General features: G+C 42.7%; 1 protein-coding gene across 1 annotated transcript in view; it reads left to right on the top strand.

Annotated features, from left to right (window-relative positions):
• LOC138283038 (uncharacterized) overlaps positions 1 to 7169 on the top strand; it is a 37102-nt gene extending 29933 nt beyond the window's left edge. The window contains exon 2 of the mRNA XM_069221170.1: positions 1752 to 7169. Within this exon, the coding sequence (XP_069077271.1) occupies positions 1762 to 2799 (1038 nt within the window). The 5' untranslated portion in view covers positions 1752 to 1761 and the 3' untranslated portion in view covers positions 2800 to 7169. The remainder of the gene's footprint in view (positions 1 to 1751) is intronic.
• The last annotated feature ends 7027 nt before the right edge of the window (positions 7170 to 14196 follow it).

The raw sequence follows: 14196 nt of genomic DNA, 5'->3' as shown, positions 1-14196 counted from the left end.
CCAACAGTATGGAGAGACAGACACCTTCCCTAAGGATTACCGGCTCCACTGTACACACGCGTCGGAGTCCTAAATGTTTCTAGTTCAAAAATAGTACAAATTGCAAAGAGTTAAATGGTTTTAAAAGAACACAATCTTAGTCATAAAACAATTTAAGAGAATACGGGCAACACAGTGTTTACCAGTTGATCGGGTCCGGTATAAATATTGGAGCCTCAGATCCAGCTCTTCAATACATACCATGGACTGTGGATATTTCAGAAGGTTTCCCTGCTACTGTGCTGCTTGAGGCCTGCCCTGTTTGCTGAGAAGAAAGACTGTATTTACTCCCTTCATCCCAGGCTGAGTGTTTCAAAGGGTCAGCTCACTGATCTCCTATTCTGAGCTACAAGGACATAACAAGCTCCAGAAGCCTCCTTGCAACTGCCCAGCTGACCTGCAGCACTCGACTTACATGGACCTGCAATTGGTCCTCTCTGGGCCCTGCCGAGCTGTGATGGAGTGAGTTATTGATCCCCAAGAATCACTTCCCCATGTTGTGACCCCTTGGCTGGCATCAATTGAGCTTTTCCTGAAGTTTAGAGCTCTTCACAACGGCAAATAAGCCCACTTCTGCAAGATCTTGCTACCTGCGCTAACCGCCAACATGATTCTCTGGTGAAACAGACTCTTCATGCAACAGATACCACCGAAAACAACCTGCAACCCAATATTTGCATTCTGCATTTCTACTGATTGGATTTTTGGTGTTTTGGTGTCAAATACTTGATTGCATTTTACTCTATTTTTCTAAATTGGTGTAGTATTTTTCTTGTATTGTGTTCTCCTATTTTTATTGTTTGTGTGCTGCATAAATAAATACTTGACAAATTGCCTCTAAGTTAGGCTTTCATGCCAAGCTACCAGAAGGTTAAGTAGAGGTTAAGATTTTGTGATTCATCCTGTCAGGGATCTGGTTTTTGCTTGAGGAGGGCTCACATCCCCCTCGCACAACAACCCAATATTCTCACAACACACATGATCTAAGACTGTAGGTGCCTTCAAAGGCCACGTCATCTCCTGCACCTTCTTTCATACCTTCCTTACTACCACCTTATATCTATGCACTTTCGTTAGTTCTTATTTTTTGTTTTTTTTGTTGAAGTCTTCTGTGCCTCAAACTTTGCACACTTTACTTAGGGGTCCACAGCAGTGGTAACGATTTTCTTTCTATACTTATTACTTGTTTATGAACTATGGCCCATATTTATACTTTTTTTGTGCTGCATTTGCGTTATTTTGTGAGGCAAAAGCCGTGCAAGCTTACACAATACAATTATATTTTGTACGTTTGCGCCGCATTTGTGTAAAAAAATAACGCAGATGTGGTGCAAAAAAAGTATAAATATGGGCCTATGTGTGGTCACCCATGGAACCCTGGATTAGGGTGAGTCCACAGTTACAGTGAATCAGTCACATGGGAACCATTAATTCAATGGCCCTTTACCCCACCCTTGACACATCTGGCTCATCTTTGGGTCTTGCTCTAGTCCCAAGGTTGCACCATGAGAGCGTTATGTGATTGTACTGAGAGTCAGAAGATGTGTATTATATCAGTAATGGTGTAAGGGATAGGACATTCCCTTTACTCCAACCTCCCTGTTGGATATACCTGCACCAACGTTTGAGCTTGTGTTTTTTTCTGTGGCTGCTTTCATTATTAATGAATTAATTATTACTTTACTTTTTACAACTGTGTTTGTGTTTTGTAGGTTGTACAGAATGGAGAATACACAGACCTACTTTCTGGTTTTCCTTCTAGCAGCAGCAGTATGTCTTCCAGGATCTGGTGCTTTCGACACTGAGAAGAACCATTTCTCCTCCACATATGACCTGCTGTGCACTGAGTTCAGTCAGGAATATTCTTATTGTTGGTGCAATACATGGAATGGGTGGGATTACTGTTCATTTAAGCAGAACAGCACGCACGACAAGCAGCGGTGCAAGTCTGACCACACTTGTGGTAAGCATGGGAAACAATACTCCTGGTGTTACACAGACAATGGAAAGTGGGGATACTGTGGACAAGTTGCACCAAAAGCTGGCCCAAAGGAGCAGTCTAAGATTATATCCCACATGACATCCCATTTCGCCCCCTGTCTGAATGACTGTGGGAGGGCGATGGGGAAAGACTACTTCTGGTGCTACACCGCAGAAGGCTGGGATTACTGCTCCCCAGTTCCACAGGTCACGACCAGAAACCAGCCGTGCCATGTCGACTTCCCTTGTAGTCTACATGGGGAAAGTTATTACTGGTGCTACACAATAGGCTCCACATGGGACTATTGTGGGCCTATCCAGGCTGCAGAATGTATCTATAAGGAAGCTGATTCTTGGAGAAGTACAGCTCAAATCTCAGAACTTCAGCTGATGTGTACTGAACACGGTGACACCACAACCACACAAGTATCTATTGTGGGTGAGCCTGTGTCTGCCTGGACCACTGGAGACCCTTACTACCAGGAAGCAACAGTGGCACTCATATCCCAATGGAACAACAGCCTCATGATACACAAGAGTAGTCCAGGGGTGCTGACCAGCGAGCACTTGCATCTCACCATGAAAGGCATGTCTACTCACAATAAGGAGTTCTACTACCACTTCCAAATACAGATAGCAGTCCCGCTCAGTGAAAGTGAGCCCATTGCCCAAGTGCTCATCCCAGAAAGTAACGAGGTACCAGAGAGGTACATCCGTAGGGCATTCATGGATAGTCTAGTGCTGAAGGCCAGGATCCGCCTCAGTGTTGTGCAGTATTGAAGAGTCGGGCTGGAGTGAAAACTGCCAGAGAAGTGTGGGCTTTGTCACATGACTCTTAGTCAATATCCCACAAGTACTGGCCAACAACTTTAATGAGATACCACAACCAATCAAACACCACTGCAGGGGATTTCAACCTTCTGATTCAGAGTCTTTCCTATCCTAATAAATCAGTTCTCAGTCAATGAAGATCTGTAAATCAATGTCCGCCTTTCTTCATGCCCTGTCCTGAGTGGTTGCTATCAGTTCAAAAATCTCAGAATTTATTGCCAATCTCTTCCATAAACAGTAGTGATGGCTTCAGCACTCTAGAACTCAAGACATCATCTGTATTAATGCATTCACCTCTCAACTTATCATCAGCTCTCTAAACTGAAGTATGAGAGAACTTGACTTCGGAAAATGGCAGGCCAATGCAAACATAAAGCTGGGCACTATAATCAGAACAATGAGAGGACTTTGTCATCAAGAAAGGACATCTCTAGAGCAACCCGACAAATGACATATTATCCGATTAGAATTTAATGGATTTCATTGATGACTAGATAAGAGTCCAGATAAATCCTACAAATAGCAGATGATTTGACTAGACTTTAAGGGATTTCACTGAGAAAGAGATTACAGTGTAGGCCAGGAGTACAAATGGCAGGTTGTCTTAATAGACTTTAAGGGGTTTCACAGACCAAGAGATTGCATTGTAAGGTAACCTACAAATGAAAGATTATCCAATTATAATGTAAGGGATTTACCTAAGCAAGAGATTGTAGTCCAGAGAAACCCTATGGACAACAGATTATCCAAATAGACTTTAAAAGGCATCACTTGGGATGGGATCACACTCTTGAGCAACCCTACAAATGAAAGATTATCTGAGGAGACTTTAATGGGTTTTGCTGAGGAAGAGAATACAGTCTAGAGCAAGCCTACAAACAGCAGGTCATCCAAATGAGTTTAAGGAGTTTCACTGAAGAAGGGGCTAAAATCTATGGATTGCAAATTTCTGACTTTAGAGTACACAATTTCACCAGTATTGGTGGTTGTATAATGAACCAAAAATTCATATTAGAAAATGCATCAGAAGACTTTACAGTTTATGATGCAGAGACCAAGGTCTTTGACGTTGAAAAATTGATGTTTTAAAGTGAATCTAGAATGTACAGATTAACCGTCTAAAGAATTTTGAATACATCCACACAGCAAGTGCAGAGTAGTTATCCTCGACCCGCCACTCTCTAATAGGCGACAAATTACTGTTTTTCTTAATGATCCTTCATGGAGCTTGCACCCCATTCTAAGTCAACCCTATCCACTGAGCTAAGGTTCTCACAGGTCCCATTTCTGACACAATAGTTACTGTACTACTTTGGAAATTCTGTAGCCTTCACTCCCATTGATGTTGCATGCAAACCAGTTGTATCCATTTTGTGTTCACAACATCTGATCTGCAGACTCATGCATTTATTAAATATCCCACCTTAGTGTCATTTTTCTAATTTTTAACTTCGTCAAAATCTACTGCAGTCCTAAATATTTCCAAAATACATACAACACATCTATCTACAAGACATGTCAATATAAGCGTGCCTGTTCCAAGCTCATCCACATCATGTTAATTCACTTGTACTTTAAGCACAACACTGCTTGATTCCTTATTTAGGTTTCACCTGAATCTAGTGTTCATAAAAAGAAAAGCTTGAAAATATGTATAGAGCCCACCCATTACTCAGCAGTACTTACCATTGGTTGACGTGCATGTCACTTGGGTTTCCCTGCTTCTCATTGGCCACGTCTCCTGCTTCCTCCGACTGCTCACCTCCATATGCTTTCTTGTCATGACTTCTGTCTCTGCCATGGAGCATGACACTATCACAGCTTCCTATTTGCGGCCAGTGTCCTTCCACTGGCTGCATCCTGCTCCAGGTATTTTTACATTGTCTTTTTTGCCATGCACTCTAGCAGAGTACATGACACTGTGCAGACTCTAACGCACCTTCCTTCCGCTGTTTGTCGTTTCTTCTCTATCTCCTTCCTCTTTAGCTCCCTCATGTTTCCCCCTCATGTCTTGCTCCCATTGTGCATTGTTGCTCCCTCCCTGCTCCTGCTCGACGCCGTGATTTTGTTCACATATTGCACAGCAGCGTGGGTTGCTGTGCAACATGGCTTAAAAAAACAAAGTGATATGACGCAGTCAATGCCAGTCACATCATAGTGCCTTTCTTCTTTACCTTGTTTATGAATGTTTTCAAAGCATTATGTGTAAAAAAGAAACTTCTCCTAACATTTTTGTACATTGTATTATTTATGAATTTATTTCTTAGAAAGGCAGAAATTGTCCTCCACTTATTTCTGCCGGATCACTGTCTTGCTTGTTTAAGAATCTGACGGGGGGTTCTGTGCATGGCTTTGACGGTACTCAGCGAGCATGCAGGGCACCCCTGCTGAGTTCCCGTCCTCCATGTATCCCGCTCTTCCTTGCATCGGGCCGGGGAGCACAGAAAGCACTGATAAATGAAACACAACCTCGCCCAGCGTTAATGGACGTGAGTGGGCAGTCTGGGGGGTCTAAAGCCCTGTTAGCCCCATGGCGCCCTGACCTCTACTGCCGTGGGGTGGTTGTGAGGGGCGATGAAGGAGTGGGGTTTCCTAAAGACCCTGATTGCTTTTATTTGAGTTTGAGGCAGTTATTCCTCTGTCCCCATCTTTGTTCACCTGAGGCCTGTGCTTATAATTACCGCTGGGTGGAAGGACCTTGACCTTCAGGGGGAGCTGGGCGCTGTCCGCCCAGGAGCAGAAGTGGGGGTGGTGAGAGCAGGACAGGTCAATTACAGGGCTTGTGGAGATGACAAAGAGGAGGGGTCAATGGTGATCCCTGCGGAGCATGACCTATGGCGCGTGACCTTCAACCCTTCCCACGTTTGGGTGCATCCTTCAAGGAAACATTCTGCACCAGCTGGGAATGCTGTTCGAGGTGCTGGCCATCACGCGCTCTCTGTGCAGCTGGATGTTGTGACATAATACACCCTGGGCCACCAGAAGTTTGTGGCAATAGGGGAACAGGTTTCAAGTTCACCTAATTATGCTGCAAGAAAGTCAAATTATGTCTCCAGAAGGATCAGTCCAGCCTGATCTGGTATGCCTGGTCTTCTGTAGAAGGAAACACAGGCAACCGCAGAGGGGTTTTGGCCTAGCTAGGTGTCACCCCAGAGGTATACCTTGAGTCCTGTGGCACAGTGAGCCATGTCTGGGCACATTTGTCACACTGACGGCATCTACTGTAACAAGCAACAAGGCGAGGGAGCCACTGGTGATCACCCGGGCTGCATTACAACCCATCCTTTTTTGTCCACTCTGGCACTGTAAACTCTTTCTCCAATGTCCAAAAGGGACATGGATCTGTTATATTTTTTACTATATTATTCCAAGTTACATTCCTATGTCCTATGTCCATCTGAGTAAAATGACTTGGCTGTACAGCCTCAGATTTGCTGAAAACGTTGGGTGACCTGACAGAGAGAATTGAATATACATCCCCTGGAATTAAAATGGGAAATCTTCCATCATTATGAACGCTTTAAGTGTAAGGGTGTCTCCTCACCATGGGATACAAAAGATACACTTAAAATTCCTTCCCTCCCTCCAAATGATCAAACGTAGCGCAAGACCCGAAGAGGTCATTGGTTTGGCACCGACTCAAGCTATGGATGTAGGCTGGCCCTTGAGAGTTATCGGTTCAACTTTGGACTATTAAAGTTCTGGAATCTGTGTCTCTTTCTTTAGTGTGATGCATGAGCCATTCAGCTTGCTCAAACCTAATTTCATGCTTCCTTCAGTTTGGGATGTGAATTCACAGTATATCACATGATCACTGTTGCTGTTGTTTCTCTTAGTGTGTTGAGGAATTGTGAGTGTTACACTGAAAGGCTGAGGCTTTCCCAGCCATACTAAATGTGATGTACCTAATCAAGGACAAACCTAGCTGTCCCAGGCTGAATTACACAGTGTGTTTTGAATCATGTCACCTGAGAAGACTCTGGGAAACCTCTGAATCTAATGTACTAGCATTAGGAGAGAATCGTCAAATGTATTCTGTAGTAAATTGTTTCTTCCGGATCGTTCCCTATTGGTGCGTACCCTGTGAACCGTGTACTAGTGTACTGAATGTATGAAATCCTTTGCCTTAAGTCGCATAAAAGGAGATGCTTTTCCTCTGCTTACCCTCCACTTTTTCCCTTTTCTTAGAAAGTGGATCTATGCTGAATTTGTTATAGAACTTTATTGAGTTCTTCTAGAACCTGATGATTTGTTTGCCTACATTCCTAATTAATTGATGATCCAGTTATGTGTTTCTGTACTTATATTGTTTCAGTAAACTTTTGAAAATTAGCCCTTGTCTGCCATATTTATTGAGGATGTTTACAGCTTCAATCTAATGTACAAAATGTATTAAGTAGAGCCGGGTCAATCAGAGACCACCTAATTCCGTATCAGGAAAACACCATTGCCGGTCCAAGCAGATAGCTCACGTTAGGTGAAATAACCAGAGACAGATTTGCACGCCAACACAGGTGAAACGACATGACCTGAGGCAAGACTCCATGAGGCAGATTTCTAACATGTGATGCAACACAACTAAGCTTGCTGCTCTGCTTTGCATCTAAGGACACATGGACAGCTCCATGTCTACTGCGATATCGAGCTCTCTCTCTCCCCCTGTGCGAGTGCACTTCAGGCAACATTGTACCACACACACACACATGCACACACACCCACACACACACACACACACACACAAACACACCCACACACATGCACACACACCACCACACACAAACACACACACACACACACACATACACACACACACACACACACACATACACACACATACACACATACACGTGTTACCATCCTTGTGGGGACTATGTGTGGATACCTGCCTTGTGGGGACTATCCTTTCCCAATGGTTTCAAAATATACAAATAATAGAAAAATATTAAGAAAAAAATCAGGATACAGGATCCTGCTTCAAATTTGCAAATATAGCTTTGTTTAATCATGCGAATAGAACCATCATTATGGGGACCTGAACACGTGTTACTAACCTTGTGAGGACTTACTCCAAAACTGTCATTTTTCATTTAATTCTTTCACAACCAAATGGTTAAATGTTTAATTGCAGTGTTCTACCTAGATTTTATGATAGTTTAATCATATATAAATAGATGTTTTTGTCCTGGGGTGCACCCAAAATGGGTTTTGATGATAATACTGTGCTCACCATAAACATTTAGACAATCTAGTCTACATAAAGGGAGTCACAGACACCAAACCGTTGGTAAGTGCCCACAAATGTTAAGAGTTAAGGAAGGACGCACAGGCAAAATAATTGACTTGCCATAGAACATACAATGGGGTTAGGTGAGAAAGCCAGAGTTAGACTTTCAGGTTCCATTTTCATCAAATTCACAACTAGGTATTAGCTGCTTAATGTGTTTTTCTATTGCTAGTCCTCTTAGAGATGTCATATGATTATATCAATGCTGAAGAACTGGCTGACATAGTATGAGATGGTAATCATGTTCAAGAGATGTGGGGCCAGATTTACAAGGAACTAGTGCAGCGATGTGTCAAAATTGGCAGCGCCATGCTGTGTCAGTTCTGAAAAGCAGGGATGCGCCATAGTTACAAAAATATGGCGCAGTGTTTTTCCCCTAGCACTGGTGCAAATTTTAGCAGCCAATGCAGGCATCCACCAAAGTGCAAGGGTGTCTTCATTGAAGGGGATTATTGTTTATGTGCAGGAAGGTGTCCATTCCTGCACAGAAAAAATCTACAATGGCAATTTGGCATTTATATGTGTGCTGCAGAATGCAGCACACATAGAAGTAGCAAATTGCCATTATTGAATGATCGTTATTGTGCAGGAAGGGACACCTTCCTGCATAAACAATAATTCATGACATTTTGCTCTATTTGTGCTGCAAAATGCAGCACACATAGAAAAAGCAAAAATAAAGAGAAATTAAATGTTTATCTCCTCATTGCGCCATGCTAACACCACCCCTGGGGTGTGTAAATCTGGGGCAGTGTCAAAAGGGATGGGTGTTTCAGTGGAATGTCTACAGTAAACACCCACTGTACGCCCCTCTGCCAAAGAAAACTGCATTGGAGGAGCCCATATTCACAAGGAGGTGTTAAGCCACAAAAAGTGACTTAGCGCTGCCTTGTAAGTATGATGCAGTGAACAGTGCCACTGGAGCATCCCAAAGCGTCACACTCTAGTGGTGCTAGGGGCTTGCAAGCATGCCCCGTAGCATGTGAATATAGGTATGGTCAGGTCCCCGCAGGGACAGTGTATGATTATTGTGATGCCCAGGTCCCCACAAAGATAGTGTGCGATGATATTGTTTTTGAAGTTCCCACAGTGATGGTATGGCATGATACTCGTGTTCTACCCACAGCGATAGTAGATGATTAGAGTGATGCATAGGCCTGCGCAGAGATACTGTGATTATAGTAATTTCAAATACCCTAGGAGATAGTGTGTGATTGCAGTGATGCCCAGGAATCCTCAGAGATAGTGTTTGATTACAGTCACATTTGATTGCACATAGAGGTACCTTGTGACAATAGATATGAAAAAGTATCATCTGAGTATACTTTATAAGGATACTGCGACCAAGGACTACTGTCATATGAAGGAATGGAGTTGTATGACAAATTCCTTTATAGAGTCATGGAACTCCAACGTGGAGTGCAATATAATTAGAATGTATGCCAGGGGTACTTGAATTCTTATAATTTGTGGTCTTATCATCACCCATCCAATAAACCACTTAAATCCTTGGCCTGGTGCTCATTCATATGAACGAGATAGGATGTTTGAAAATATTGAGAATAAAATTAGAATCAGCTTAACACAAGTCCAATTAAAAAAAAATACTGTAGCTCAGAATATTTCGAACCATGCAGAGCTACTCTACCTTTCCTATAATTACCTGAAGTGTGGATCGATAGACATCTAGCCATACATATCTCCTTTCTACTTATCAATGTTCATCTCACAAACCGGAACAAAATAAGAAATTACAAGTGTTCATTTTTGTTTTTTAAAGTGCAGCTTTAGCTATGGTTTTTGATCTGCCTTTCCTCTCAGCTGCTGACTCAAACAGTAGGCACCGTGCTGACTCTGACTGTAATAAGTTATTGCAGCTGAACAGCTACATTTCTTACAACTGGCTAGGTTGTTAGAAGTCACTTGTAATAAGGATATTAGAGAAGAGCTTTTATGTAAGGATTAAATGCTCATATGTATGATAAGAGTAATACCCATCTTCAATACCACACAGAGATGGTGTGTGATGAGAGTCATGATGAGGTGTCTGCAGCAATAGTATCTTACGCTAGACATGAACAAGTCCCACAGAAATTGTGTGACATAATTGTGATGCCCAAGTCCCAACAAAGATAGTGGGTGATAATAGTTATGTTCAACTCCTCACAGGAATAGTGTGTGATGATAGTGATGTCAAGATCCCCACAAAGATACTGTGTGGTGATAGTGATGCCCAAGTCCCCACAGAGATTGTGTGTGATCATTTTGATGATCAGGTCTTCACAACAATAGTTTGTGATGATCAAGTCCCACAGAAATTGAGTGTGAAATTGTGATGCCCAGGTCTCCACAATGACACTGTGTGATAGTTATATTCTGGTCCCCTCAGAGACTGTGTGCGATCATTGGGATGACCAGGTCCCCACAAAGATAGTGTGTGATGATAGTTATGTCCAAGCCCCCCGCAGAAATTGTGTGTGATTATTGTGATGAACAGGTCCCCACAAAGATAGTGTGTGATGATAGTTATGTTCAAGTCCCCACAGAAATAGTGTGTGATTATACTGATGTCCCAGTCCCCACAAAGATAGTGTGTGGTAACTGTGATGCCCAGGTACCCGAAAGATAGTGTGTAATGATAGTGATGCCCAGGTCCCAACAAAGATAGTGTGTGATGATAGTGATGCTCAGGTCCCAACAAAGATAGTGTGTGATGATAGTTATGTTCAAGTCCCCACAGAAATAGTGTGTGATTATACTGATGTCCCAGTCCCCACAAAGATAGTGTGTGATGATAGTTATGTTCAGGTCCCCGCAGGGATAGTGTGTGATTATACTGATGTTCTAGTCCCCACAAAGATAGTGTGTGATAACTGTGATGCCCAGGTACCCGAAAGATAGTGTGTAATGATAGTGATGCCCAGGTCCCAACAAAGATAGTGTGTGATGATAGTTATGTTCAGGTCCCCGCAGGGATAGTCTGTGATTATAATGATGTCCTAGTCCCCACAAAGATAGTGTGTGATGATAGTTATGTCCAAGCCCCCCACAGAAATTGTGTGTGATTATTGTGATGAACAGGTCCCCACAAAGATAGTGTGTGGTAACTGTGATGACCAGGTCCCCAGAAAGATAGTGTGTAATGATAGTGATGCTCAGGACCCAACAAAGATAGTGTGTGATGATAATTATTTTCAAGTCCTCATAGGGATTGTGGGTGAATACTTTGATGATCAGGTCTCCACAACAATAGTTTGTGATGATCAGGTCCTCTCAGAGACTGTGTGTGATTACTGTAACGACCAGGTCCTCATAATAATAGTTTTGGATTATAGATATGTTCACATCCCGCAAAGATAGTGTGTGATTATAGCTATGCCCATGTTCGCTCAGATAGTGTGTGATGACAATCATGTTCAAGTCCCCACAAAGATACTGTGTGATTATACTGATATTCAGGTCCCCACAAAGATAGTGTATGATGATAAATATGTTCAAGTTCTCATAGAGATTGTGTGAAATTATTTTGATGATCAGTTCTCCACAACAATAGTTTGTAATGGGAGTTGTGTTAAGTTCCTGCAGGGTTAGTGTATGATTATAGTGATGTTTGGACCCCACAGCTATAGGGTGTGATTATAGCATGTTCATGTCCCCACAAAGATATCTGTGATGATAGTCATGTTGAAGTCCCCAGAGAGATAGTGCGTGATTATCGTGATGCCCGTGTCCTCAGAAAGTTAGTTTAAGATAATAGTCACACTCAAGTCCCTGCAGGGATTTGTGTGAATATTGTGTTACTGAGATCCCCACAAAGATAATGTAGAAAAAAGTAAACAGCCTCATAGGTGTACATTTTTGGGAGGGGTGTGCACAATTTTCTTTTGCATTCTTACAAAGAATTTCAAGAAAATTGTGCATAATTTGGAAAGCAAATAGAAGATTGCATCCTTACTCAGTGGCATAACAAAACTGGAGGGGGCCTCTGCACAGAACATGGAGGGAGCCCCCCTCTGGACTCACCTAGGCCTGGTGCTGTGCTGAGAGGGCCCTCTGGAGCCTGGGCACACCTCCCCATCCCCCACCCACCCACACCACAGGGGCTACGGCGGCCTTTGTTACACTCATGTCCTTGCTTCCACTTTGTAAACAAGGACACATTTCATGTAAAAAGTAATGCTCAAAAAAAAAAAAATGAAGCACTCAACAGCTGCTTGTTTTTTGGCCCCTTGTTTTGTTACTGAATGCTCCCAATAACATTTAGCCACAAATAGCAGTTGAGTAATTTTGGTAATTTGGTGTGATACGAGTAAAATACATTTACCCAGATTATGTGAGAATATGCTGGTATAATGTAGTTTTTGCTTATTTATGATCATTTAAAGATACTTTACTACTCTGCAAATACATTCATTATCACTTTTGTGAAAGAGGAGAGTATCTTTCTGAAGTGGGAATGGGTTGGCATGAACCAAACATTTGTTGGGGGTGTTTAGAAATGGATTTCTCCAACAGGAAAAATATTTCCTCTATGAACAGAAACTAAATGTCTGAAATCTCTTCCAAATATAGAGATAAAACTACAGGTGTATATTTACAAATTTTCAAGGCCTATTTTTGTGATTCAAAACTACTTGGTTTGAAGGCACAAATCGTGATCATTTGCTCAGGTTAGATTTTGAACAATACATTACTGCTCCTTTAAATGAAGAAGCACTCTGCCTGTTGTATTCAGGTGATGGTGCTGGAGTGCACATGATCTGACATGGCACCCAGTGCATGCTACCAATGTCTCACACATCACAGAAACATTGTCCTCAAGCAGGAATCTTATCATGTTTAGACTGAAATCATAGGCATATAAGGGAGATCACTACCACCTTCCCAGTGCATACATTACATCTCTCCATGTCATAGGTCTACGTACCATGGGCCCAATGCATGACCATTTGGTAGTGCAACTCGCAATATGCAACTTTTTGAAATTCGCAAATTGTGAGTCACAATACCAAATGTACAACAGTGTCTTCAACACTGTTATCGATTCGCAGTGGGTCGCAAAGGGACCTGCCTCATCAATATTCATAAGGCAGGTTGCAATTTGAGACCCACTGTGAATGTCTACAATCACAGGGCTGGTGACCTGCTGGGGACAGCAGACCAACTTATTTGCTCTTGCTTTTAAATCAAGAAAAATGCTTTTTGTAATCTAGCACGTTTTCCTTGGAGGAAAACAGGATATGTTACAAAAAGAAAACTGAAAAGTTTTCTTTTCATTTTTTCAGTGTAGGCAGTGGTGCTTGGGACAACTGCCTTCTCGTAACAAATGTTTGCACCCCCCCAGTCGGAAAGGGGAACTGGTCCCTGGGGACCCCTACCCGTTTGCGAATGAGTTACCACCAACTTGAAGCTGGTGGTGAACTGACATTTTTTGCGATCGTGAATGCAGTCATACATTTCATTGCGACTCTCTATTAGGAAGGGACGTCTTTGGCATGGCCGTTCCTAATAACAACTCGCAAACCTATTTTGCGATTCGGTAATAGATTACCAAATTGCAAAATAGCATTTGTACATTCCAAAATGCTTTTTTCTGCGAATCAGGCTGTTTGCATACAGAAAAAAGCTTGGTACACCTGGCCCTATGAAACTGGTTTGTTAAATTAATCTTGGCCTTATCTGAGCCCAAACTCAAACTCAAAAGAACCACAAAGCTCCTGCTTTTATCTTGAATATGGTGTGAAAACCTTTAACGAGGTCTGCTTCATGTAGGAGGCTGGACTGGCTTGTAGTGAGTACCAAGGGGTACTTGCACCTTGCACCAGGCCCAGTTATCTCTTATTAGTGTATAGGGTGTCTAGCAGCTTAGGCTGATAGATAATGGTAGCTTAGCAGAGCAGCTTAGGCTGAACTAGGAGACGTGTGAAGCTACTACAGTACCACTTAGGGGGTCATTCTGACCCTGGCGGCCGGTGGCCGCCAGGGCCACCGACCACGGGAGCACCGCCAACAGGCTGGCGGTGCTCCCACGAGCATTCTGACCGCGGCGGTTCAGCCGCGGT

Source organism: Pleurodeles waltl, chromosome 2_2 (assembly GCF_031143425.1).
Source record: "Pleurodeles waltl isolate 20211129_DDA chromosome 2_2, aPleWal1.hap1.20221129, whole genome shotgun sequence".
Lineage (NCBI taxonomy): Eukaryota > Metazoa > Chordata > Amphibia > Caudata > Salamandridae > Pleurodeles > Pleurodeles waltl.
This window is presented reverse-complemented; position numbering and strand designations above follow the sequence as displayed.